Source organism: Xiphophorus maculatus, chromosome 21 (genome assembly GCF_002775205.1).
Source record: "Xiphophorus maculatus strain JP 163 A chromosome 21, X_maculatus-5.0-male, whole genome shotgun sequence".
Classification (NCBI taxonomy): Eukaryota; Metazoa; Chordata; class Actinopteri; order Cyprinodontiformes; family Poeciliidae; genus Xiphophorus; species Xiphophorus maculatus.
This window is the reverse complement of record NC_036463.1, coordinates 23,625,298-23,649,562: the sequence shown is the minus strand read 5'-3', so window position 1 is coordinate 23,649,562 and position 24,265 is coordinate 23,625,298. Positions and strand designations below refer to the sequence as shown.

The window sequence follows — 24,265 nt, the reverse complement described above, 5'->3', positions numbered from 1 at the left end:
TATTCAAGGAAAACCACAAGAAACAACTTGTTCTGGAAGGTTTTTTAGCACAAGTTGCAGCACCAGCTGCTCACTCACCCAGCAGGACGAAGATGCAGGCCAGAATAGCAATGAGCGCTCCTTTGCTGAGACTGGCAGGCAGGCTGTAGGCCTCGGCGTTGCACGACATGACGTTTCCCTCCTGGTCGCAGCTGCACACCCGGATGGTCAGAGTACTGGTGCTGGTCTGCATCGGCTGCTCGCCATCGGACACGAAGATGGGCAGGTAGAAGACGGTCTGGTCCTGCTGGGACCAGCCGCCGCGGCGCGTCAGGATCCACGCCGTGTTGTCTGGAGACAGCAGAGATAAGGTTCAGCTCTGACAGCTGACTGGAGGGAAGGTGAAAGTCTTAGTCCAGCATTCGGTGGACATTTTTAAAGTCGTCTTCATTAATAGATCTCTTCTTACTGGAGACCTTCTGAGTTGGATAATAATTTCTGCACAGTAATGTAGCATAAGAAGCTCAAGAGGCACTGTGAATCTGTTAGGGATGAAACGATTAATCGTGATTAATCAATTATTGAAATCATCGTTGACTAATTTCCCAATCGACAAGACTCAAAAAAAGGCCATTTGCTGGAAAAACAACACAGTTAAAACAATCATTGAACCAAAACTGTACAATTAATACATACAGTATGCATTTAAGATAAAATAAACCTTTTTATCTGAAAATATGTATCAGATAAAACTTATTTATCTGAAACAGTTCTGGCAGATTCAGATTTAGCTTCACCAGGTTCAAATGATGTAAAAAAAAAAAAAAAAAAGTTTAAGCAGCTTTTGCTTTCAATCAACCAACTTTATTTGTATAGCACATTTCAGCAACAACGCAGTTTAAAGAGCTTTACATCATAGAAACCATAATAAATGAAATATTGACCAACATATTTGTTGTGCATGAATTTGAGTGATGGAACTCATCAAAATGTAATGTTTGTCCAATTGTTGACTGTATGGTGTTTTCTTTATCAGGTTGTAATTTTCTGTTTTCATTATGTACAGTACCTTGAACCACCTTGCTGCTGAAATGTGTTATACAAATAAACATGATTGATTGATAAAAGCAAAAGTTATGAAAAACAACACATTACACACACAGTAAACATTACATTTTATCAAAGGCCATCGTTGCTCATCAAACTTTTGGTCATTGTTTTATTTATTATGGTTCTGTCCGATTATTAATTGGTTAATAGAGTTAACCAATTTCTTACATATTGGTAAGAAATTACAACTATAATATTGTTGTTTTGAGACCATTTGTAATTAACTTGCATAATAATGCAAGTTTGCCCTCTCAAAGATAAATAAACTTGAATTAATAACACTTAATACGGGGACTATTTAAAAAAAAAACAAAAAACAAGATGACTAATTACAATAATTAAAACCAGAAATAAACACAATACAATAAATGAAATATATTATATCTGTAGATAAAATTGCTGTAAAATATTAATCATTAGGATGGAAATGGCCAAGTTCATTTTTATTTATCATGCAATTAATTTATTTTTTGTTGGGACATGGGAAAATGTTCTTGTTATAAGTGAAATAATCTGCCAGTGAAACTAACTTTTTTTTAAAACATTTTTTAGCAATATTAAGGAATTATTTATTTAAAACAAGTTCCTATACCTAATGAAAAGTTAGTTATAAGTTAGTTTTGTCTTATTTCTAGTGTACTAAGATATTTGCACTAGAAACTGGACCAAAACTACTTGGTAATATTTTGTTTTTTGCAGTTGCCTTCATACAGTAGAGAGTAGGGAGTTCAGGCAGAGCTGCCTGAGCTGCTGCTCCATGTGGGAGCTTCGTTTGTCCTGGCAGCGGCAGGGACAGTTGGGATCGGCTCCGTGCAGCTAATGCCGCCACACTCAGTGTTTCAGATCATCTACCTTGGTTGTCTCTCAGCGTGAAGTTGGGGTTGTTGGCGGCCTCCGGAGCCAAGCTGTAGTAGAAGCGTTGGCCTCCCAGAGGTTCGTCTGGATCCACCGCCGTCACGGTCTGGATCAGCTGGAACACAGCGACAGGTGTGATTACTGCTCTGAACCGCAGAGTTTCACTGGATTTTACTGGATAATTATGGAATAACAGAACATTCTCCAGTAATATAATAGTAACAGCAGCATATTCTAAAAGATCAATAAACTTTAAATTCTAATGGAACTGGAAGACATTTTAAATATCCAAAATAAACTAAAGACAGGACAACAAATAACATGAATTATGAAGTTTCTGTAAACAAAACTTTCCTTAAAAAAAAGCACCAGATTGAAGACTTTTACCATCCAGTTTTTGGCAGAAAGAGAAAGAAAAGAGAAAAACGATAAATCATGCAAATGGAAATTATTGAGCTTGTTTTATGATTTCATTTATTGCTTACTGCCTATTAGTGACTAGTGACTTATTATGGACCGTTATAGGTAATATTCATTTTTAATCTACTCTACTTTTAAATGTAACCAGGACTGCACAGCTTGTTTAAGATCCACTAAAGTGCAAAAAAATTGGTGATTTTATTTTATTGTTTGCCTTTTTTAGGACTGCAGCTGATGTCATCAATAATATCTTCCAATAACACATAATTACAAAGTCATATTTTAAAATTTTCTGTCAACCTTTAACACCAAAAACCTGTTGAGCAGCTGGTGGAAATAGCAAGACTCCTTTCAAACGGCATCCACTGATGTTTTAAGAATCGCATGATGCCGCCCATTCAACACAATTCTCACTTGTGTAAGTGTGAATGAACCAAATCGTTAGATTGTAACTTTGGTCTCCGTACCTGTCCTGCTTTGGCATTTTCGCACACAAACGTCTCCAAGTAATGCGACAGTGACGGTGGGTTGTCGTTGACGTCCAGCACCCTCACAGCCACAGACACGCTCGCGATCTGCGTGGGGTTATCTGCAAAAAAACACAAAGATGCTGTAAGGTGTTGAGCTCCCGGTGGGACTTACTTAATCTTCCCCTCATTTACTGCCAACCCGCAGCACATTACCGCTTCTCACGCTCCCATCACAATTCTATTACTCTTCATTACAGTCAGCGATTTGCATACCTTAACCAACTGTGTAATGGGCTATAAAAATACAATTAGAGGGCGGTAACTACTTTCTCAGGTTTTATCACACGATCGCTCAGTCAGCAATGTGACTTTGATTCTGGAGGTCAAAGCTCCGCAGGGTCTAATAGTGTCCGACCTACAGAGTGGGATTGCTCCGCCCACATTAAATGTCAACATTTCTTTTATTTACTGATGTCTTCTCAATGGAAAAAAATCAAGTTGGTTGTCATTTTTTAAATTTTGCTGCTGATACAATTAGATTTTTTTTCTTTTGACTAAAATGCATCTTACATTGGTTTAAAAAAGTATTTTAAAACTTTTCTATACTTTTGTCTTTATAGCTTCAACCTTCAATGTACTTATTTTTGTTATTTTATGTGATGGACAAACTCAAAGAGGTGCATAACAGTTGGGTCACTGTGAAGGAAAATAATAGATGATTTGAAGAGTTTTGCTTTGTAGCATATTTAAAATCAGCCCCATTTATTAGTATTTTACATCTTTTTTGGATTTTCACCAACTTAGCTCAAGCTCAGTCAGACTGGATTCTCAGTCGAAATGGTCTAGTCAAAGCCCAGAACTAAATCTAACACATTAATATACGTAAAGTTTTTGGTCGATTATATAAATGAAAGCATCCTACCCACCCACCCACCGACCGCATTGTGAGCAAAAAGCGACAGAAGCATTGAGAGTAAAACTGGAGGAAGTGTGTAACTTTATTTTGCCTGTTCTCTAAATCAATCGGCTTCCCTTTGTTCTCCCTGTTGATTCTCGTTCTGCCTTTTCATCGTTTCCTCCTTCCCGCCATGCTCTGCATCACCAGGTCTTCCTACTGCTGCCCTCAACGTCTCATTTTCAATTAGCCGCCACGCGAGAACTTATTTAATCAGCCGGTGAATCCATTACCGCCTCCTTTAAGGTGTGTCGAGCAAACAAAGACTCTTTCAGACAAACAAAGCCAATGGATGAAGGATGAAGGTGACTTGGTGCTTCCTTTGGTCATATAAGTAATCCTGGGGTTGTTTTCTTTCTACCAATATCTTCAGTTTTCCCTACTTTTACTTAGTCATTCTTATTTTTAAACACAATCTTTTGCAAGCTAGCTGTGGCATCGGTCTTTGAGCTGACGTCACAACAAATAAACGGTGGTTTATATGCAGTACTTTGCAGACCACAGTTTTAGAAATACTGTTCCAGATCTTTAGGAAGTATTTCTGCTACAAATTGAGTCACATTCTGATTTTGGTGGAGTTACTCCACTTATTTGCTTATTATCTTATTTTCTACTCACTCATCTCCATGGCCAGGACTGTGATGTTGTGCCATCCCACCTCCTCTCTGTCCAGCGAACGCACCGTCATCAGCGTCCCGGAAGTGATTTCAATGTAGAAGAATTTTTTGGGATCGCTCCTCCTGTCGATGGAGTACCTGCAAACCAAAAAATGACACCTCAATCAATGGGTACACTGCAAATAAACTGTCTTATCAAGAATTTTTAGTCTAGTGCTCATTTCAAGTCAATAACTCATTAATATTGATGAAAAAGTACATGTTCCATTGGCAGAAAAATTCACTTAATATTGTTTTGTTTTGGGTAGTAACTAGTTACATTTACTCAATTGCACTAACTTTTTTGAAAAAATGTAATGTTAGGAGTATTTTTACTCTGCTGTACTTTTTACTTTAACTTGAGTAATTTTATTATGAAGTTTTGTTCTATGTCAAGTGTGCTAGGATATTTTCACTAGAAACTAGAAGAAAAATACTTGATAAGATTTGGATTTTGCACTGATATCAACACATCAGCACTGTATAAAGTGCACTTCTGCGTGTTTTATTTTTTTGGTGGTGCTGTAATCCTGTCTGAGGGCCGCCGCGCGTTCGTATCTGATGCTGCGTGTGCATGTGTGTGTGCGGCGGGGAGATAAGGCGTCTGGCAGCTTCTGCAGGCGCAGCGAGGAGACGGCGTTCCTGATCGGAGGCTTAATCAGAGTATCTGCTCCCCGTGCCAAACAGGCGGCAGGAAAACACAAACCTGCAGAGAGCTGCTTTGGCTCATCTTCTGTCACTGTGGGCCGATTTCCAACAACAGCTCCTCTGAGTGAGCCGAGCTCAAGCAAGATACCCAGAGGAAGGAGCAGGTTGCTGACAACTGAATATGAGAGATTCTCAAAGTGAGATCATTTCTACAAAGACAAATTTCACTAACTCTTTCCTGTGGAGGATTTTTAAGTATGTACAAGGGATCCACTTTTTCAGTTCCGATACCGTTAACATTATCTGAGGTTTAGTATCATCCGATACGATCCAATATCGAAAAACAGCGCTGAATTGACTTACGATGTTTCTTTTTAAACACAGACATACGTAAATCTATTGAATTACAAATTAATTTGATAACTTTGCACTACTACTGCACACTTAAATGCACAGGGATGCACCGATCCACTTTTTTCACTTTTGATACCGATACAGATATGAGGTTTAATATCGTCCGATACCAATCCGATACAGAAAAACGTTAAATTTGTTCCTCTTTTCAGCAAACTGACATGACAAAGCCATGATTAAAGAAGAAAACTTTCTTAATTTAGTCACAAACCTTCAGAAATTATGAAACTGGTGTAATGCTTTTTTAATGTTTAAAAGATTATGGTCCTGTTAATCAGTGATGGAGATTATTGTTAGTATTTCTTTTCTAAAGTTTAAGAGCAAACATGTACAAAGTATGTATTAAATTATCAGTGCATCTTTTTAAACTAAATTTAAAGAATCCACAAAGATCAAAAAACTCTAATGCGTTTTAATGTGGCACTAATTTGACATACTGTACCTTAGTAGATGTTTAGATATTTTTTCATTAAGAGCATTGGAAAATTATAAAAATCTTTTTTTAAAGATATTAAATCAACATAACACAAAATACTAGCACGTGAATTACATAAACTCCATTTTTTGAACAAAAAAATGTTAGTATATGAACAATAGTTAAAAATTGTTAGTTAAAAAAAATAAATAAAAAATTTTGACTAAAATACTAACCCATTAATTACATTTGGACATAAACATGTTCATGTTATTATACGAACAATAATTAAAAATTGCTGCCTTTTTCTCTCTTTACATTAAAACGACAGGCAATTAATGGGCAAGTGACACAAAATAACAGGTTTAAGAAAAAAATGTATGATAAATAATTTAATTTAGTTAATCTTAAAGCTGATTGAAGTTTTATAGGGGAGCTGAGATTCCTTCCTATCATTATTAACCTAATTAAGAGATTTATGTCTAATCAGTTTATGAATGGTTCAATCTGAACACCAACATCTGTTTTTATAAAACACAAAAAGTACTGTTTAGGTTTCAAACTGGTCAAACTGGTTATTTTTATCAGCTAAAAGCACATATTGGTCAGTATTTTTGTCTTTATGGGGCTTCATCTGTGATCAGCTTTAATGTGTGTTATAATTCTGCCCTCTGCTGGTGCAAAGGTAACATTACATATCATTTAAGCACTTGGATACTTTGAAACTGATTGAAAGACTTAGTCTGATTAATTTGCTTAGTTTATAGAGAGATTTAATTCTGACCTTAAAAAAATACTTGTTAGTTTCAATATTTTTTCTGTTTTTAAATAGAAATCAGTTGCAATAAGTTCAAAACCGCTTTGTTTATATCTTGTCAGAATGCTCTTCGTGGACTTCTGCTCAGCATTTAATACTATACTTCCCCAACATCTGGTGTCCAAGCTAGCAAACCTTGGGCTCCCATCAGCCACCTGCAGTTGGATCCTGGACTTCCTAACAGGTCGCTCCCAGAGGGTCAGACTGGGCCCCCACACCTCCACTGCTCTGAGCCTGAACACCGGATCGCCACAGGGTTGCGTGCTCAGCCCACTTCTCTACACCCTCTACACTCATGACTGTGTCTCCAACCACCTCAGCAACAAGATCATAAAGTTTGCAGATGACACGACTGTTGTTGGTCTCATCTCAGGCGGGAAGGGGGAGCTGGAGTTCAGGGATGAGGTGAAGCGGCTGTCAGAGTGGTGCAAAGTCAATAACCTGCTCCTCAACACCTCCTAAACAAAGGAGCTGGTGATCGACTTCAGGAAGAACAAAACGGACATCCAGCCTCTCACCATCAGTGGGACCTGTGTGGAGAGGGTCCCAGTGTTCAGGTTTCTGGGCATGGAGTTGGAGGACAAGCTAACCTGGAGCACCAACACCAAGGAGCTGTTGAAGAAGGCACAGCAGAGACTGTACTTTCTGAGAATACTCAGGAAGAACCGTCTCCCCTCAGACCTGCTGCAGGCCTTCTATCACTGCTCCATAGAGAGCGTGCTCACGTAGGGTCTGTGTGTCTGGTACGGCAGCAGCACATCCGCGGACAAGAAGGCGCTCCAGAGGGTTGTTAGGGCAGCAGAGAGAACCACAGGCTGCCCCCTCCCCACTATGGAACAGATTTACACTTCCAGGCTCCACAAGAAAGTTTTGGACATTTTAAATGACTCTTCACACCCTGGCCATGGTCTCTTCCAGCTGCTGCCATCAGGCAAGAGATACAGAGCAATAAAAACCAGGACAAATCGCCTAAAAAACAGTTTGTACCCGATGGCAACCATGGCACTAAATTCAAAGGCATAAGAACTTCTGCTCTTGACACCACTTTGTTAAAAATGTAAATTCTGTTGCGACACCTCCAGGCGCTGCAACCATCTTCTGATGTCTAAGTTTATTTCTCATTTTGTACTATTTATTTATTTATCTTTGTATATTATGTATTTACACATAACCTGCATCTTAACTCGAGTCGAGCAAATCTCAATCTCGTAATCTGTTGATGACAATGACAATAAATCTGATCTTATCTTGTCCCCCCCGCGCCACCCCCCCCGACATTTGCATTTGAATGCACCTTGAGTGTTTTCTTTATTTGTATTTGCCAAACATAAGAGAATTAAAGATTTTCCTTGGGAAAAACAACTTTTTCTTTTTATTCATACAGTATGTTGGGATGAAGTGAAATTACATTTGTTTTAAACTTTATCTGAGAAAAAAAATTAAATGAATCCAAAAAACTTTTGTAGTTTTGGGAAACTGACGTAGATCAACCTGAGAAAAATAGTGCCTGAAATAATCACAAACAAAAACTGTGAATTTGTAAAAGGAGAAAATAAAAAACTGTTTAGTGTGAATGTGTTTTTTCTTCTTCTTCTCACCTCACTGTGTTGTTGGCAGCGTCAGGATCTCGCGCCGACACCGTCTTCACCACTGTCCCGATCTCGGCGTCTTCCAGAAGCTCGATGTAGTACGACGGCGAGCCGAACAGCGGGGGCTCGTCCACGTCCTCCACGCTCACGTGAACGATGGTGACGTCCTTGAAGGGGCCGCGGTGCCGGAAGGTCGGGTCCAGGTGGGTGTTGGCTCCCTCCACCTTCAGGGTGTAGCTTGGCTTGTTCTCAAAGTTTAACGGCTTGAACAGAGAAGCAGATAATCTGGATTATGGGGTTTGATTTACATGGAAAGCAAAATGGCCGCATTTCATTCATGCCACTAACTGAGGCGGAAATTAGTTTAAGCCCTTAAGTGGGTCAATAACTTAAAAAGTTATTTTTTATTAAAGGCAAGTATGTTTATTTTTATTATTTATACTGTGTATATTAACTTTTTGGAAAATAATCGAATAATATTTCTCGTTAAACTTATTGCTGTTATGTGAATCCTTTTACATTTTTATAAATTAATGGCATGCATAATTCTATAAATTACATATATTTTTCATTAATATTTTCATTAATTTGTCCTAATATATCACTCATATACATATGTAACTAAAAGCTGCAATTTAATATTTTTTAAAAGCTTTATTAGTTAAATAAAAGGTGAAAATACATATAAATGTAGAAACAAAATTAAATTTAAATTGTGACATGTCATGTATATTTTATTTATTTTTACTGGTTTAAATTGTAAAAAATAACTTGTATAAATGCTTCATTTCATGTTATAATAAATAACAATAATTTGTATTAATTATTGCGATTATTAAAGATAATATTAGAAACCTTTAAATGCTATATTTTGCTATTAACAATAATATGCCTGCTTATAATTATTCTGCAAAGCAAAAATGTGCTTTTGAATTAGTATTTTACTGAATATATATATATACATATTTATATATATATATATATATATATATATATATATATATATATATATATATATATATATATGTAATAATTTTTTACATATGCAGTAAATTGTGGCAACAATGGCTACCTCTCAGGATTATATATGATTTAGAAATGAGCAAAATAAAAAACACTTATTTTAAGGGAATCAATCAATATCTGCGCTGAAACATTTACCTTTTTCACGGTGATGATGCCAAAGAGGTTGGTGGCGTCAGTGCTGATGTCAAACGTGTCCCTCCCGTCTCCATCGATGATGCTGTATTTCATCTCAGCGTTGATGCCAATGTCCCTGTCCTTGGCCCAGATCCGGCCCACCACCGAGCCCACAGGGGCTGACTCCGGCACGCTCATCTGATACAACCCTGACAACACAAACCAGCCACGTTTCACTCATTTGTCCTCTAGAGGGAGCCAAACACCTTCCTTGTATCAGAACTGCAGCTTGACTCCACACCAGAGAAACATAAATGGCTCCATAAACTCCTGATACGCCGCCTTATGGGCCGGCGAGGGCTTCATCTACCGCCTAATGTCAAAGAAAAGGTGACAGCTGCCCAGAGTGGTGCGATCAGGCAGCCGATCAAGCCTATACAAGTGACAGTGCTAATTGGTCAGAGCTAATTAGTTATGATGGAGGTGGAAGTGGGTGGTAAGTTTTTTTTTCTCTTGGGGACTGAAGCCATGAGTCAGCCATCTGAACATGACCAAAGAAAGAGAGACAACCCTGGATTTTAAAGGGGAGTTATCATGAGTTAAACATGGAGCTGGACTGAAGGTCTCACCACCTGGATGCTTTTTGGGAAGGAAACGCATCACTGAATGAAAAATAAAAACACAATCTATTCAGAACATTAGCGGTGAATCATAGGATGTTTTCCCACGACATAGTCTGGTAGGCTTGGTTCAATTGTGGACCGAAGTTGCAACATTTGTTACATTTTCAGTTGTTGTTGTTCTCTTTCACACTGCATTGTCAATTAAACCAAGCTAATTCAAAAACCTGTTGCCCTCCTTGCCTGTGGGGGCGCTCCACCAAGAACTAACGAAGGAAATGACACAAAAACCTCTGAAGAAGACACTGAGCTCAACTTCCTTCTTCACTAAATGGAAACAAAAGCGGAGTAGCGTGACATTTTTGCGGTTGTAGTATTTCTCTTTGGTCTTCAGTAAATGACCACAAGCGATTTCTCCTGCGAACGCTAAACTTGTGGGTTTGTTTTGGTTGTATTTACCCAGAATTCCCTGCACCATAGTCTTCTTCCTGTTTTTGGATCGGTCTCTGGTCAGCTTAGCGTTCAAATATGCATTCAAGAGTACACTTAAAGAGTACACTTTGCTTTTTTAGTCCAATTGCACATTCACACCTTCCCAAATGAACTGGACTTTCTCGACAAAAAACTGGAGTTGGATTAAAGCGGATTAAGCAGGACTGTTGGGATTCCAGCTTTAGATCCTTCTCTTCTTTATACATTTCAAGATAAAAAACTTGAAATGTTCACATCTATGCTGATGATACACAGTTTGTTATTGTCATTTCTCCTGATGACATGTTGCCAGTTGATGTCTGTTAATCTGGATTGAGGTAGACGGAAAATAAATCGGATTTCATTGCGCTCACACGCTCCATTTTTTTCTCTGGAAGAAAAGCGGCTAAATAAATCAAAACTGAGGGCTTTGTGAACTCTAACAGCGCGATAAGAACTGCCGCTTTCTGCACTTCAGGGAGAATTTGTGATTTTCGTAGAGTGGAGTAAAAGCAAGCAGTGATTATGTTTAACACTGTATTTGGCATGATAACACCAATTTCTTCCAATTTTAAGCACTTTTTGACAACTTCTTGCCATTTTTATCATCAAGTTAAAATATTATTTTGTTGTTTTTCCCCCTCATTTCTTGGGTGAATACTTTTATTTTAACGGTCTGCTAGAGTAAGTGGAATGTAAATTATGTGTTTATATTATGGCTCATTTTTGGCTTGCATCTCTTTAAGGCTCAGTCTACTCTGGTCAACAATTTGCAAATCTTGTTTTTTTTTTAACTTGAACTGTTTTTATCTTCTTGAAAATGTTCAACACTTTGTTTGAAGTTATTAATAATAACTATTTATAAAACACTTTCAAAGTGCCACAACCCACAATACAACCATCATGATGTGAATAAGTTGAGGAGTGATGCCAGGAAAAAAAAACTGGGCTAAAATTGAGATGTTTTATGTAGTTCTGGATCCTATGAATATTTCCTAATCGGTCTGAACAGAAAGGAGTGAAGCACATCCCAGATAGAGGTTATTATGTCCCCTTAAAGTGGCAGTATTGTGTATTTTCCAGGAATATAATTTCATTTTATAGCACAATAAAATCACTGTTACTTTTAGTTCTACAAATGCTTTCTATATATATCAAATATGACTTAAAGTTTGACGTACTGTAATTGCTTGAAGTTGGGCCCCTGTCTCTTTAAAAACTCCTGCCCTTCCTGAAACTGCGACTTCAGGAAGTCATCCCAATATGGCTCCTCTATAAACCCTTTAACAATGTTTTTACCAGTGTTTCACTGAAAAGTAGCTCCTATAATGAGCTCAGCAGACGTGCATTTTCACCGAGTGTTTGCTAATTGCTGCTGGCTAGTCTGAAGGAGCTGAGTCGGGGAGGAGCTATGTTTCGAAGGCGGAGTTAGGTCCACCCAGTCGTTTTGCACAGCTGAATGGTTTCCATGGAGATTATAGGATTTCTTAGACATGAATGAAAGAATCAAATAAACACTCCATGAATGTTTTTGGCGAGGGAATAACATTACAGCATAATAGAAAGCTGGGAAAATTCAATTTTACAAAGTACTGCCCCTCTAAACACAATATCTATAAAATAAAATTATTTAAAAATGAGCTTTGTTTTATGTTTTGTAGCACACTCGAAGCATATCTCTCTGTAAAAACAAAGGTTTGTTGCAGCAGCTGCAGATATTCGAAGGTGCAGGCTGTGCATGCAGCCATTTGCTTACAGTAAATGAGCTGTTAAAAACTTTAGGAGAGGTAATAAAGTGTGTCATGGTGGTGAAGATGCATCGTAAACAGACTCTGTGTTTTGCTTACGCTGGTCAAACACGGGCGGGTTGTCGTTGACGTCGCTCAGCGTGATGTTGACGGTGGTGGTCCCCGCCAGCCCCCCCAGCTGTCCGCCCATGTCTTTAGCCTGGATCAGGATGGTGTAGTTCTCTCTGGTCTCTCGATCCATGTCTGCTAAGGACACCCGGACCACACCTGGGAGCAGAAACCAAAGGTCACGGGGTCAATTAAAGCTCATAGAAGGAGAGTTGCTCCAGAGTGTGTCCAGGAAATATAGTTCACTTTCATCTTGAAGAATAGATTTTTAAAAATTTTCTGGTTACATTTTTTTCCCATCAGTTAATGACTGAATGTAGTAATGGCACATAAATGGATGTTTGGCGAACGATGTTCATGCATTTTATAGACTTTCACTAGGCAAGGCAACTTTACTTGTACAGCACCTTTCAGCCAGAGACGATTCAAAGAGCTTGTACAAAAAAGATTAAAAACAACATTCAACAAGAAGATGAAAAAAAACCCCAACAAAGTAAGAAAACCAGAACTTGGACTAAAACAGAAAAAACTTTAACACATGAAAAACCTTAAAAAGTATTTAATCTCAATTGACATTTTCACATTTTGCCAACCAAACCCTGCAATCTTATTTATTGCTATTTTATGAAATAGATCAAAACAAAGTATTTGGCAATAAAAAATTATTAAAACCATATTAAAACCATTTATCACCACTGATTCTTAGGACCATTCTTGATTTTAATTATCTACAAGCTCTGCACCTCTACAGATTAAAGTTGGCCTTTTTGTCACCAATTTTCAATTAAATTGTCTGAACTTTAACTAGGCCATTCTAACACATTGATATCATTTGATCTATGATACTTTGTAGCTCTGGTTGCCAGTTTATCTCCATCAACTGACCACCATCCCTGTCCTGTGGGAAGAATGGCATTCTCACAGCATGATTCTGCCACCACTGTGTTTCACCATGAAGATGGTGTTTTCTGTTAGATTCCCTCTAAAAGCAGATTATTGCATGTTTAACATCAGAGTTACTGTGGTTCTCTGCTTAACTCTGATTAATCCGAAACTTCCTCCCCAACCTTTCCGTTCACTGCAAAAACACAAAATCTAACCAAGTATTTTTGGTCTAGTTTCTAGTGAAAATATTGTGGTAGACTTTAAATAAAACAACTAACTTATTGATAACATTTCATTAAGAAATAGGTTGTTTTCAGCAAATAATTCCTTAATATTGATGAAAAAGGACTGGTTCCATTAGCAGAATGCTTTACGTAAATATAACCATGTAACATGGGAAAAATTTCTTGTTATAAGCGAATTTATCTGCCAATGGAATGAGTACTTTATCAATATTAAAAAATTACTGACTTAAACAAGCTTCTGTTTTCTGCTGAAAAGCTACTTGTAAGTTAGTTTAGTCTTATTTCAAGTGTACTGCGAAATTTTCACTAGAAACTAGACCAATATTCTTGATAAAATATAATTTTTGCAGTGCTTTGGTTTCTTATTAAAGCTAATTGTTCTGTAATGTTCTTTGAAAAAAATCACTTAGGTCTTCACAGAGCAACTGAGATTAAATTCATAATAAAAAAATTACATGAAATAGCAATAAAATATATAAAAGTTGATGGTTGTAACCTTCAAATAGGTGTGGATGCTTTGGCAGAGATCTGTGCTGTTTGTGTGGGATGTATATGTGAAGTCTCAGGTTTTACAGTAGAAGCAGTTCAGTGCATGTGGCTGGCCTTCACCCTGTGACTCGACACACTTAATTCACCAGTGTAGTCTTCATAAAAACCAACAGCTATGCAGAAAACAAGAAGTCTGGGTGAGCTGATGATGTTTTCAGCTCCAGTTTTGAGTTTTATACTGTGTTGACATGAGTAAAAGCCTTAAAGGCAGCACTTACAGTGGAACCCAGGAAGCTGATTCATTGCTCAAGAGCCATGCTGAGTTTTTATTGACAGGGGAGCTGTCGGATGAAATAAAACAGGAAAACTAAAAGGTTTTTGTATGCCAGCATTAAATCATGAAGGTCGTTAAAAGAACAGTTAGTTTTTCAACAAGATGTCTCAGTACGAGTGTTTCCTGAAGATCTGCTGCACAATTTTAGGAATTGGCTTTGTTTGCCAAATTTATGATCGTTTCGAATTTGGCAACAACATGAATGTTTGGATAATTGTTCCCCCTGGTTCTGGATGATGTGCAACTGGAAGGATTTTTGCTCTTACTTTTTTAAAATTTATTTTAGAAAAGTTGTTATGCTGCGTAACCATGGTAACAAGGTCAAAAGCTCAAATAACACCTAAACTTTGACCCCAAATCCCAGATGGGTTGAAAAGGAGGAAGTTCAAACTCTCTCTTCCGTTGATCATGATGGGCAATGATTACATCCCGCACTATGGGTGGCGATAAGGACTTTAGGTTTTATCACAATATTGTGAGGTACTATTGTGGAACTTTTGGTACTATCAGAACACCAGTCACTTAAAGAAGTGCGATTTGTATCACTAAACTGCACACTCTAACGGCATTTAATCATAATTTGAAATTTATTGGTATTTATTGATGCACATTGCACAAATAGTGGAGAAAATAGTAAAAATAATCCTGACATCACAGATGGTTTTGGTTTTTTAAAACATAATTAGGAATTTATCATGGCAATGTTAAGTCAAATCTTTTTGAAATTTATCACGATAAATGATACAATAAATGCCCAGGAGCTTTAGTATCCTTTGCTCAAAGGTTCTTATTTAATCGATTCAAACTAATTTTTGTCAGGGATTAAAATAAATCTTGCACTCTTGATTAATCGAGTTTGAGAGTCACAATCAAAAGAAAGATTTTATCCCCCACTTATCCTAATTTTAACACTGTGCATTCATTTAATTTCTTTATTCAATCACGTAATTATCAAATACATAAGCAATTCTACCAATGAAATGGCAGCAACTCGATGCCTTTTGCATCTAGAAGTGTTGAAGAGCTGCTGAAGTTCAAAGCGAGCATCAGAATGGAGAAGAAAAGAGATTTATGAGACTTTGAACTTGGCGTGGTTGTTGCAGCCAGATGGACTGGTGCTCCTAAAGAGAGAAAATATCCAGTGTGTGGATGAAAAGCAGCTTATTGATGTCAGAGGAGAATAGAAAGTAGACACAAGAGCTCAAATATCTACTCGTTTACAAGCAAGGTGTGTTGAAAAGCATCTCTGGACACACAACAGATTGAACATTGAATAAGTTTGTACTGTAGGTGCCTCTTCTGTTAGCTTAACAACAGGAAACTGAGGCTGTGTTTTTATCAATGTTTTTAATGCATATTTACAAGCCCAGCATTAGAAAAGGTTGATGGCAAAAGTAAATCCTTTAAAACTGCTTTACTCATGAAAATTATTTTTTTCTGTTAAAATTGTCACCGTGTCGTGGCAGTTTGGAACGAGACACATAGTCTGTGAAAAAAAATCGAACTCCTCCAACTCCTGCCTGTGCCACTGTAGCTAGTGGCAAAAATGCGCCGGTTCAAAAACAACCAATCAGAACCAGGAAGAAGGTCTTGGAGCTGTCAATTCACCCCGTGTACGCGCTGCTCAGTGTTCTAGAGAAACAACCTACGGTTACAGGAAAACTATCCGCTGCCATCAGTGGCTATGCTAACTAGCCTGAGGTTTAATAACAGGCTATGCTGTCAGAAGAAGCTGTAGTGTAGCAGAGAGAAAGGGGGAGGAGGTGAGTAGCACATACACAGTGGTGATTGACAGTGCTAAGACCCTCCTCCTGGCTCTGATTGGTTATTTCTGACCTAGTTGTGCATGAATGTAGTACTGGGAGCACTGGAAGAAGACAGATTTTTTAAAATATAGATTATCGGTCTTATACTATACTGTCAATACAAAGTGATGGTTTTAACTAATTTATAAAAAGAATATATTTTTATAAAAGTTAAGTCGCCTGGTTGATTCACTTCAAACCAGTAAATAGAAACACACCTAACTCACATTTTTTTCTCTTTTCGGCAACATTTTGAAAGCTTGCTCATAAATTACATGACAAAAACATTCCTTGTTTGATTAGCCTTGATTCCAGCCACAGCCTTCATTTTGCAGACATTTTCTTATGATAATCTGAGCCTCGTTTAAAGGCAGTCAACCTGAGTTTTGTTGTTGACCTTGTCTGTTCCTGGAGACAGGGCAGTTCTGTTGGGAAAAGTGGATCCAACCCAGTATCACCAAGGTGGTAAACTGGAATATAGATTCACTGGTGAATGACAAGTTTTCTCTTCACCACAGCAAACCAGAACAGCCTTGAGCTTACTGTTAATTGTTGTATTTCCACTTGAGATGCTTCAGCTTCTGTAAGCATTCCCGTCTAAAGGGTTTTTAATAACTAATCCAAGGCTGCTGCCCAAAGACTTTATTACGATTTTTCTTTTGTGATATTTTTCCAAGCGCTTGTTTGTTTTGGTCAGATTTCCTCCAATCTTCTCTTCTGCAGGTATAATGTGGGTCTAGAGTAAGATTTTTTCTTTGCTTAATATCTTTTCCTCCTGTTTTCTAGTTATTTTGGCAGCCTTTGAGAGTTCTTGGTGAGTCACTGAAAAACAGAGATGTTGTTTTTGCTTTCTTTTGAATCGATCTACGTGTGGATACCTGAAAATAAAACTCACTTTTTTCTGGAAAAAATACCAACAATAATCTGTTTTACATTTGGAAAGATTCACTCCAGAAGAAAATGCAGTTTCATAAAAATAATCAGGTTGACCTTGCAGTAACCAAGACTACAGAGTAAGAGCCAAATAACTGAAATCAAACCAACGCAGCTTTGTTAAAAAAAAACACATCTAAGAGGCTAGATTTCAATTATAAGCTGAAAGTTTTTTCAAGTAAGCCTCTTTCCACACTACAGACTGCCTTCTGTCCTCATTATCAACAGGAAAGTCACACTTTTAAGCTTAACACGTCTTCTTTGTCAGCTGCCATGAGCGAGTTTTTATATGTAGCAACAAAAGAAACACGTTGGGTAGTTTCGTAGCAACAACCAGAGCCATGCTGAGCTCCCCACATTTTGAGCTGGTTGGTTTACACAGGGGACATAAAGCGAGCACTGAAATCACTGCAGCTACATCTTAGAACAGTGACAGAGAGGAGGAAAAAACAGCAGCCACAGGAAGGTTTTTACTTTACCAGTGGCTCCAAAACGTTGACAAAGCTGTAAAAATTTAAATGCAAAAGTTATTTTTAAATGATTTTCCCTGTACTGTGGCACATGTTTTGTAAAATCTCCCAAAAAACAGATTCAGGAGTATCAGTCAGGAAACGGGTACAAAACATTTCCACCTTAATGTAAATGTACAAAGTTTAAACAGTCACCAATAAAAGGAAACATGGGACAAGAAGGACATCACAAAAACTGGAAAGTTCTGCAAAACGGATGAAAAGATGAGATGGAAACTGTTCTACCAAGAGGCAAACAGATTACTGAATGACCTGCAGGAATTTCCAGTTACAACAATCTCCTCTGTTCTCCATATAGCTCTGCTTTGGGTTACAAGACAGAAAGGACACATGCAGTCCTGGAAAAAATGCGTTGTTCTTCTGCCGGTCGCTTTGGAGTCATAGACCACATTTAATTAGTAGTATGAACGACCATGCAAAAAATAAAAAATAAAAATAAAAATCTGGTTTCAGCAAAGGATGCTGTGTGAACGTAGTTTTATATTCATCAGTGGTTAAGCTTCTCTTCAGTGGTGTAGCTTAGATTAAAATGAGGCAGGTTGAATAAAGGAAAATATGAAGCTGAATAATTGCTCACTTCTTGGTTTAAATTGAATTTGGATTGATGGTTGAGGTGAAATAAGTAAGGTTTGTTTAAATGAAGCACCTGATGAGCAGGAAATGACTTGATTATCTGCCATCTGACTGGACAGTTTGATTTAAATCATCACTGTCAAATCATTTCAAGGTGTAAAGATACAGATTGAATGCCTAATTTTAATCTGGGAGTTGAAACATGTCTGGATAGGATTGTTCAAAAAGTTTTCTGATTGGCTTTTAAATAGATACTTAAGATAAAATTATGTATTCTATGCATTTCTTTCATTATTTCAAGTTTTAAATTGAGAAATGATTTTTCTGTACACAAATTCTGCTTTTAATACATAGAAACTTAAATCCTCCAGATTTATTTCTTTAAGTTTGTAGGAAAGCTACACTTGTAACTTTAAATCATATGTAAACATAATTTAAATCATGTGCATGTAGGCCTGTTGCAATAAGCAATAAATCAGTTAATTGCATGATAAATTAAAATGATCTCAGTCATTTCAATTTGCATGTTTTATTGTTTTTCCCCTTTCTGTTTCTACCAAAAACTGGATAAAGGAGACACCATAATTCATTTTAGTAGTTGTTCTGTTTTGTGTATTTATTTTGGATATTTAAAATGTCTTCCAGTTCCAGTGTTAGATGTTCATTAGAATTTAAAATGTATTCATCTTTGAGAATGTGTTCTTGAATTATTATGCTATTGCCATTATATTACTCAAAAATGGTCAGAAAAGAACTATATTATCAATTATCGCAATAAGAATCAATAACTTCTGGGGCAATTTGCAACCATAATTTACGCATGCAGAAACTTAAATGCTCCAAAATTTTTTCTTTAACTTTGTAGAAAAGCTACATTCCTAACTTTGTAACATGTAAACCAGAATCTGCAAAAAACAAAAAAACAAAATCAACCTCCCCAAAAACAACTTCCGTGATGCTGAAAGTCAAACAGGAAGGTGTGCAGCATGTCTGCAGTCGTACCGGTTTTTGCGTCCACAGAGAAGTATGGCTGCCCCTCCAGAATACTGTAGACGACACGAGCGCTGTTTCCATACGTGGGATCGTCGGCGTCTGTGGCAGTGAGCTGGATCACAGACGTTCCTGAGCAGATTGGAAGAAGAGATGGTTTGATGAGGATATTTGTTGGTGATACAACTCAAGCTGCCATGATTTTTCCCTTCTGCTTACCTATTCTGGATATTTCTGGAACGGTGGCCTGGTAGGGACCATCCAGGAACTTTGGCTCGTTGTCATTGATGTCCTGGATCTTGACGATGAACTCTGATTCAGGCTCCAGAGGTCGGTCTGTGAGGCGGTTTCGGGCCTGGGCCCGGAGAACGTACTGCGACTTCACTTCCCTGTCCAACCTCTGGATGGCGTGGATGTCCCCGGTGCTATCGTCAATGGTGAAGGTGGTACCTGCCCCCTCACCCGTCAGAATGTACTTGATGGAGCCATCACCTTTGTCCATGTCCGAGTGGAGCTGCAGGAAAACAACACTTTAAGACAATGAAACTCTTCTAATGACCAGTCTGATCCCAACAGTCTGCAAGTGAATGCTTCTAAATTCAGCCACAAGCTCAGTATTTTGGGTGGCAATGTGTTTTTTGAGGGCATTCAAATGGGTCACATCTCCCAGTTTTACAACAATAAAGCTGCCTTGCTCTGCTAAACATGAAGATAAGACAACCAAATCACTTTCCAGGCCAAATCAGCCTTATGATCTCTGTCCAAGTTAGCATGTTCCTCAATCCCTGAAGAACAGACCGATTGGAGGAAAAAAATGCCTGCAGAGATAAACATGAGCTGATTTAAACAGAAAATAATCAGCAGTTATTTGTGGAAATGTGGACTTAACAATATTATCAGCACATTCTCAGTTTTGGCTGATAAAAGCTTTCAAATTAAAGCTGGAGCTGGAGCAGATTGGATGAATGCATGTAGATAAATTCAGATTCAAACTTCATGAAGTTAGTTTCTGGGAAAGTTGTATGAAATCTGACATCCAAGTAAAGAAATGCTAACTTGGAAAGAATGTTTGTAAAGATATCACAATGCTATGGAAGGTTTTCATGTTTAGCAAAATTCTCTGATCAGGCAAGACAGCAGAAACTATAAATAACCAGTAGGTGGCGATAAACTCAGATTAATGACAGGTGTGAACAGAAATCAAGAAGTTGGTTGATTATACTAATTTATGCATCAACACTTACAATATGTGCCTAAATTTCATCTGCTTATGACTGAATTTAATGTTTACAAATATGCAGATGACCTCCAACTGTTCTTTTAAGGGATATAAATGCATAAAAAATACAGACCAAAGACATTGAACTGTTTCCTTCTGGAGTTCTCGTATATTGAATTAGCTGCTCATCAGATACCAGAACTGACACTTCATTAACAATTTTAAGAGATAGGAAGCAGGCACCACTGTCAGCCATTTTCACTTTCATGCATTCAGAAAATTCTTTGCTCTCATTCTTTGATACATATACCTACCAGCCAGCTACACTTGTTGGTTAACGAAAGTATTGAATTTTCTAATCACATGATGTTAGACTCATTCAGGATTCTAGCTGTGGTGACGATAACTTAGTGAAGTTCAAAGTGAGCACCAGAACAGGGAAGAAAGTGGATTTCAGCGACTTTTAACGTGCTGGTCTGAGTGTTTCAGAAACTGCTGCTCTACTAATATTTTCTAGCACAAAAAAATCTCTGTTTTACAAAAAGTAGTCGTAGAAAAGCTAGGAAAGAGAAAATAACCAGTGGGAGGCAAGTATGTGGTTGAAAGGGCCTTGTTGATGTTAGAGGACAAATGAGCAGACAAAGTAGAAAAAGGAGCTCAAACATCCACTTGCTTACTTGTAAGGTGCGCTGAATAACACATCTGGACACAAAACAGGTTGAGCCTTGAAGCAGCTACAATTTACACAGCCTCCCCAACATTGGGGATAAGTCTCAATTTTAGCTTCAACAGTTCAACAACTCAGTCAGAACTTGGTGTAAACAACAGGAAAACATTGACCCATCCTGTTATCATTAGTTTAGGCTGGTGGTGATATAATGGCATGCTTTAGGCATTTAGCATGCCATATGGGATTAAGAAAAAACATTTGGTATAATTGTTTTTCTTGCAAATACATTATTAAAGCTATTTGAAATTCATTCTTCTGAAGTATCTCCAATATATTTTTCTGTAAAGTGTGCCATGTGAACATAACTACAACTCCTTTAACAAAATAAAACCCAGAGATGTAGGTATTATTTAGTGCAGTTTGCCACAGGAAAGGGAAAAAACGCAGAAAAACAGTTTAACAACTCAAAACCATATGTATTCTAATTTTTTCTCGCTCTCTGTGTCGGTTATGCTATACTCACACTTGTTGCCATAGCAACTGACTGACTACAATGCCACTAATGTATCGGGATGCAACACCAAAAAATATGCAAACATTTCCCACACATGGAACAAAACATTCAGTCCGTTACAGTTTTATGTTTTCAGGTTTGGTGTTTGTTTTGCGATTATTAATCACTGTGTTAGATTAGCTGTGCCTGTGGTAGCGAATTAGCAGCACATTAGCAATGTGGTATCAGATTAGCAGATTAGAAATTTAAATGCCTGCTCTACTGCCGAGCTGTTGGAGTTGCAGTGTGGGTCAAACTGAACTGCACAGCACATCTACATGTTAAGGTTGTCAAAGTCAAGCTAGCATAACTGGCCTACTTCCGTATCCCTCACTATTTTGATTAAAACCTTTTTCCTGACCTTATCTGGTTGTCGTAGTTTTGAGAATTCGTATCGACTCACTGCATCCATTTTTCTTTTGTATTATCATGCGTACATTTAAGATTTGATGTTATGTTGACAACTTGACAGCTAAAACCAATGGTAGTCATCGTCTGTCAGCAGTTTTTGAATGTGTGAGGTCATTCTGCAACATGTCTGTTGAATCCAAAACTGACAGGTCCTGTGCATGTCCAGTTTGGAAATGAAGATGAGTTAACTAGACCAGAGAGGTGATGTGTGGTCACATGCATAACTTTAATCTGTTAACAGGCAGCAGACCTGTAATCACAGCTCGCTCCCTGTTTGTTGCTATGGACCCAGCGGCGCAATCAGCAGCCTTTTGTGGCCTCTAAGTGCAAATGCCAGCCTGTTGATGTGCAATCAGCCTTTACTTTGAACTAAGAGGGCCTCTCTGTATGATGACGAGTACTTACTGCCATCACGTTGGCAGAGTGAAATTCAATGCCTCCATTGGTATCTGCGCTGTATACAATCAACAGGCGAGCACACATGCTCAGCACTCTATCTGAAAACACACTGCTTTCAAGACGCTGGCTCTGGCCTTTCATCATCTGTGGCCTCTGAAAGAAGAGACCCAGACAGGGTTGTAAAACAGCTCCTTGTTGTTATGCCGCTGATGCTTCACCAGCTCTCTTTGTAACACCTATCATTCCCGTGCGGCGGACAATGCAGTGTTCCCTTTCTGCTTCTGGACCTCATGCTCACCTGCACTCCAACCTGCAAACTCATCAGGCTCAGGCAGAATTTTTAAATCAACAGTGTTGTTGCTTTTAGACTTCTTCTTTATGTTGATGCATCGTAGGCCGAAGCTTTTCCTTCACCTGCACTAATCCCTTTTTACCTCCAAGGGCTTTGAAAACTTAGGGTATTAGTTACCTGCTTCATCTCCCAACCTAAAGGCTTTTAACAATAGCTCAGAGGAGCTTTGAATCGAGGTGAAATATGCTAAAAGATGAGACTATGCCATATATTTTTCATTTTATACTCCCTCTGTTGGTGACTGATCTGTTTGAACCACTGTTGTCATCCAGATATGAAATATTACTCGGTAAAGCACTGTAAGTGAAATTAAAAAGCTCAGATCAAGATAAAAAAATTACCTGTATAGCAAACGCAACAATAAAATGTTAAAGTGACTAAATTAAAAAGCATTTAACACGTAAATCAATCCATGTGAAACACCATTGGAGTTTCTGTCCATTGGTTTTAAAAATTCATAATTTTCTAAAATATTTTCAAATAAAATTGATCAGGAATAGAAATTTGGCAGGTTTCTATCATTCCCATATAAAAGCCGTGTTAGCGTTGAAATTTTTTCAAAGCGAAAGAATTTTAAGGCTGTACAGTTTAAAATACCAAGTTTATTTTAAGAATGTGTCTTTCTCAGTTAATTAGAACATTATTAAAAATTTTAAGCAATTCAATGTAAAAAGAGTAGAAGTGAGTATAGAAAATATTATGTAGGAAAGGAGAAAAACACACGGATTGTTAAATTTCTTTAGGTCAGTTTATCTTACGTGATAATGAAACGTTGCGTGTTTAGAAAAAAGCATTGCGTGATTGGAATGGAGCGCTACATGATAACGAAATGTTATGTGGTTAGAACGGAGCGCTACGTGGCTAGGACAGAATGCTATGTAGTTAGAAAGCAGCGGTGCATGATTATGACGAAACATTGCATGATTACAACAGAGGGTTGTGTGATTATAACGAAGCGTTGCACGATTGTAACAGCGTTATGTGGTTAGAACGGAGCAATGTAGTTCCAAGTGGGATGAATAATGAAAACCCCTAAATTGCAACCAGTAAGTCTTTCCTAAAGTTTCACACAGTCTGCTAAAACTTCCCGTTTTACCTGTTTATCCCATCTCAGGTCAAATGAAACCAGATCAGACAATAATCCTCTCACCGTTTCTATTTTGAGCATGTTATTTGCCTGTTTCTTTGGTCGGGGGTATGTCAAAGCTCCAACGACAGCACTGCTGAGGGCCTGAAGACCTCAGGATTAAATCTGGATTTTTTTTTTTGTACCTTTGAAGCCGCCCTTTGCCTCTCGTCTGATCATCCCTCCTCCTTCAGGCTGCTGAGCTCTCTGGAAGATCTGTTACTCTGCTCTGGTGGAAAGTTTGGAAACTTAGCTACTCCTACACTGAGCTTGTCTTCACACCAGCAACACTGACTGAAAAGGTCATACTGAAAAGTTGTTCACCTCGCATTTCCT

General features: G+C 37.9%; 1 protein-coding gene and 1 long non-coding RNA gene across 3 annotated transcripts in view; one reads left to right on the top strand and one right to left on the bottom strand.

The window, feature by feature from the left end:
• cdh20 (cadherin 20) overlaps positions 1 to 24,265 on the bottom strand; it is a 93,865-nt gene that overhangs the window by 2,350 nt on the left and 67,250 nt on the right. For both annotated transcript variants that reach the window (XM_023325890.1, XM_005810767.2), the window contains exons 3-11: positions 19,419 to 19,713; positions 19,212 to 19,331; positions 12,407 to 12,574; positions 9,490 to 9,677; positions 8,338 to 8,591; positions 4,408 to 4,544; positions 2,832 to 2,953; positions 1,942 to 2,059; positions 79 to 330 (exon numbers count right to left, since the gene is read on the bottom strand). In XM_023325890.1, coding sequence (XP_023181658.1) covers positions 79 to 330; positions 1,942 to 2,059; positions 2,832 to 2,953; positions 4,408 to 4,544; positions 8,338 to 8,591; positions 9,490 to 9,677; positions 12,407 to 12,574; positions 19,212 to 19,331; positions 19,419 to 19,713 — 1,654 coding nt within the window. The remainder of the gene's footprint in view (positions 1 to 78; positions 331 to 1,941; positions 2,060 to 2,831; positions 2,954 to 4,407; positions 4,545 to 8,337; positions 8,592 to 9,489; positions 9,678 to 12,406; positions 12,575 to 19,211; positions 19,332 to 19,418; positions 19,714 to 24,265) is intronic.
• LOC111606153 overlaps positions 8,447 to 24,265 on the top strand; it is a 191,811-nt gene continuing 175,992 nt past the window's right edge. The window contains exon 1 of the long non-coding RNA XR_002751927.1: positions 8,447 to 8,531. This is a non-coding gene — a long non-coding RNA (uncharacterized LOC111606153). The remainder of the gene's footprint in view (positions 8,532 to 24,265) is intronic.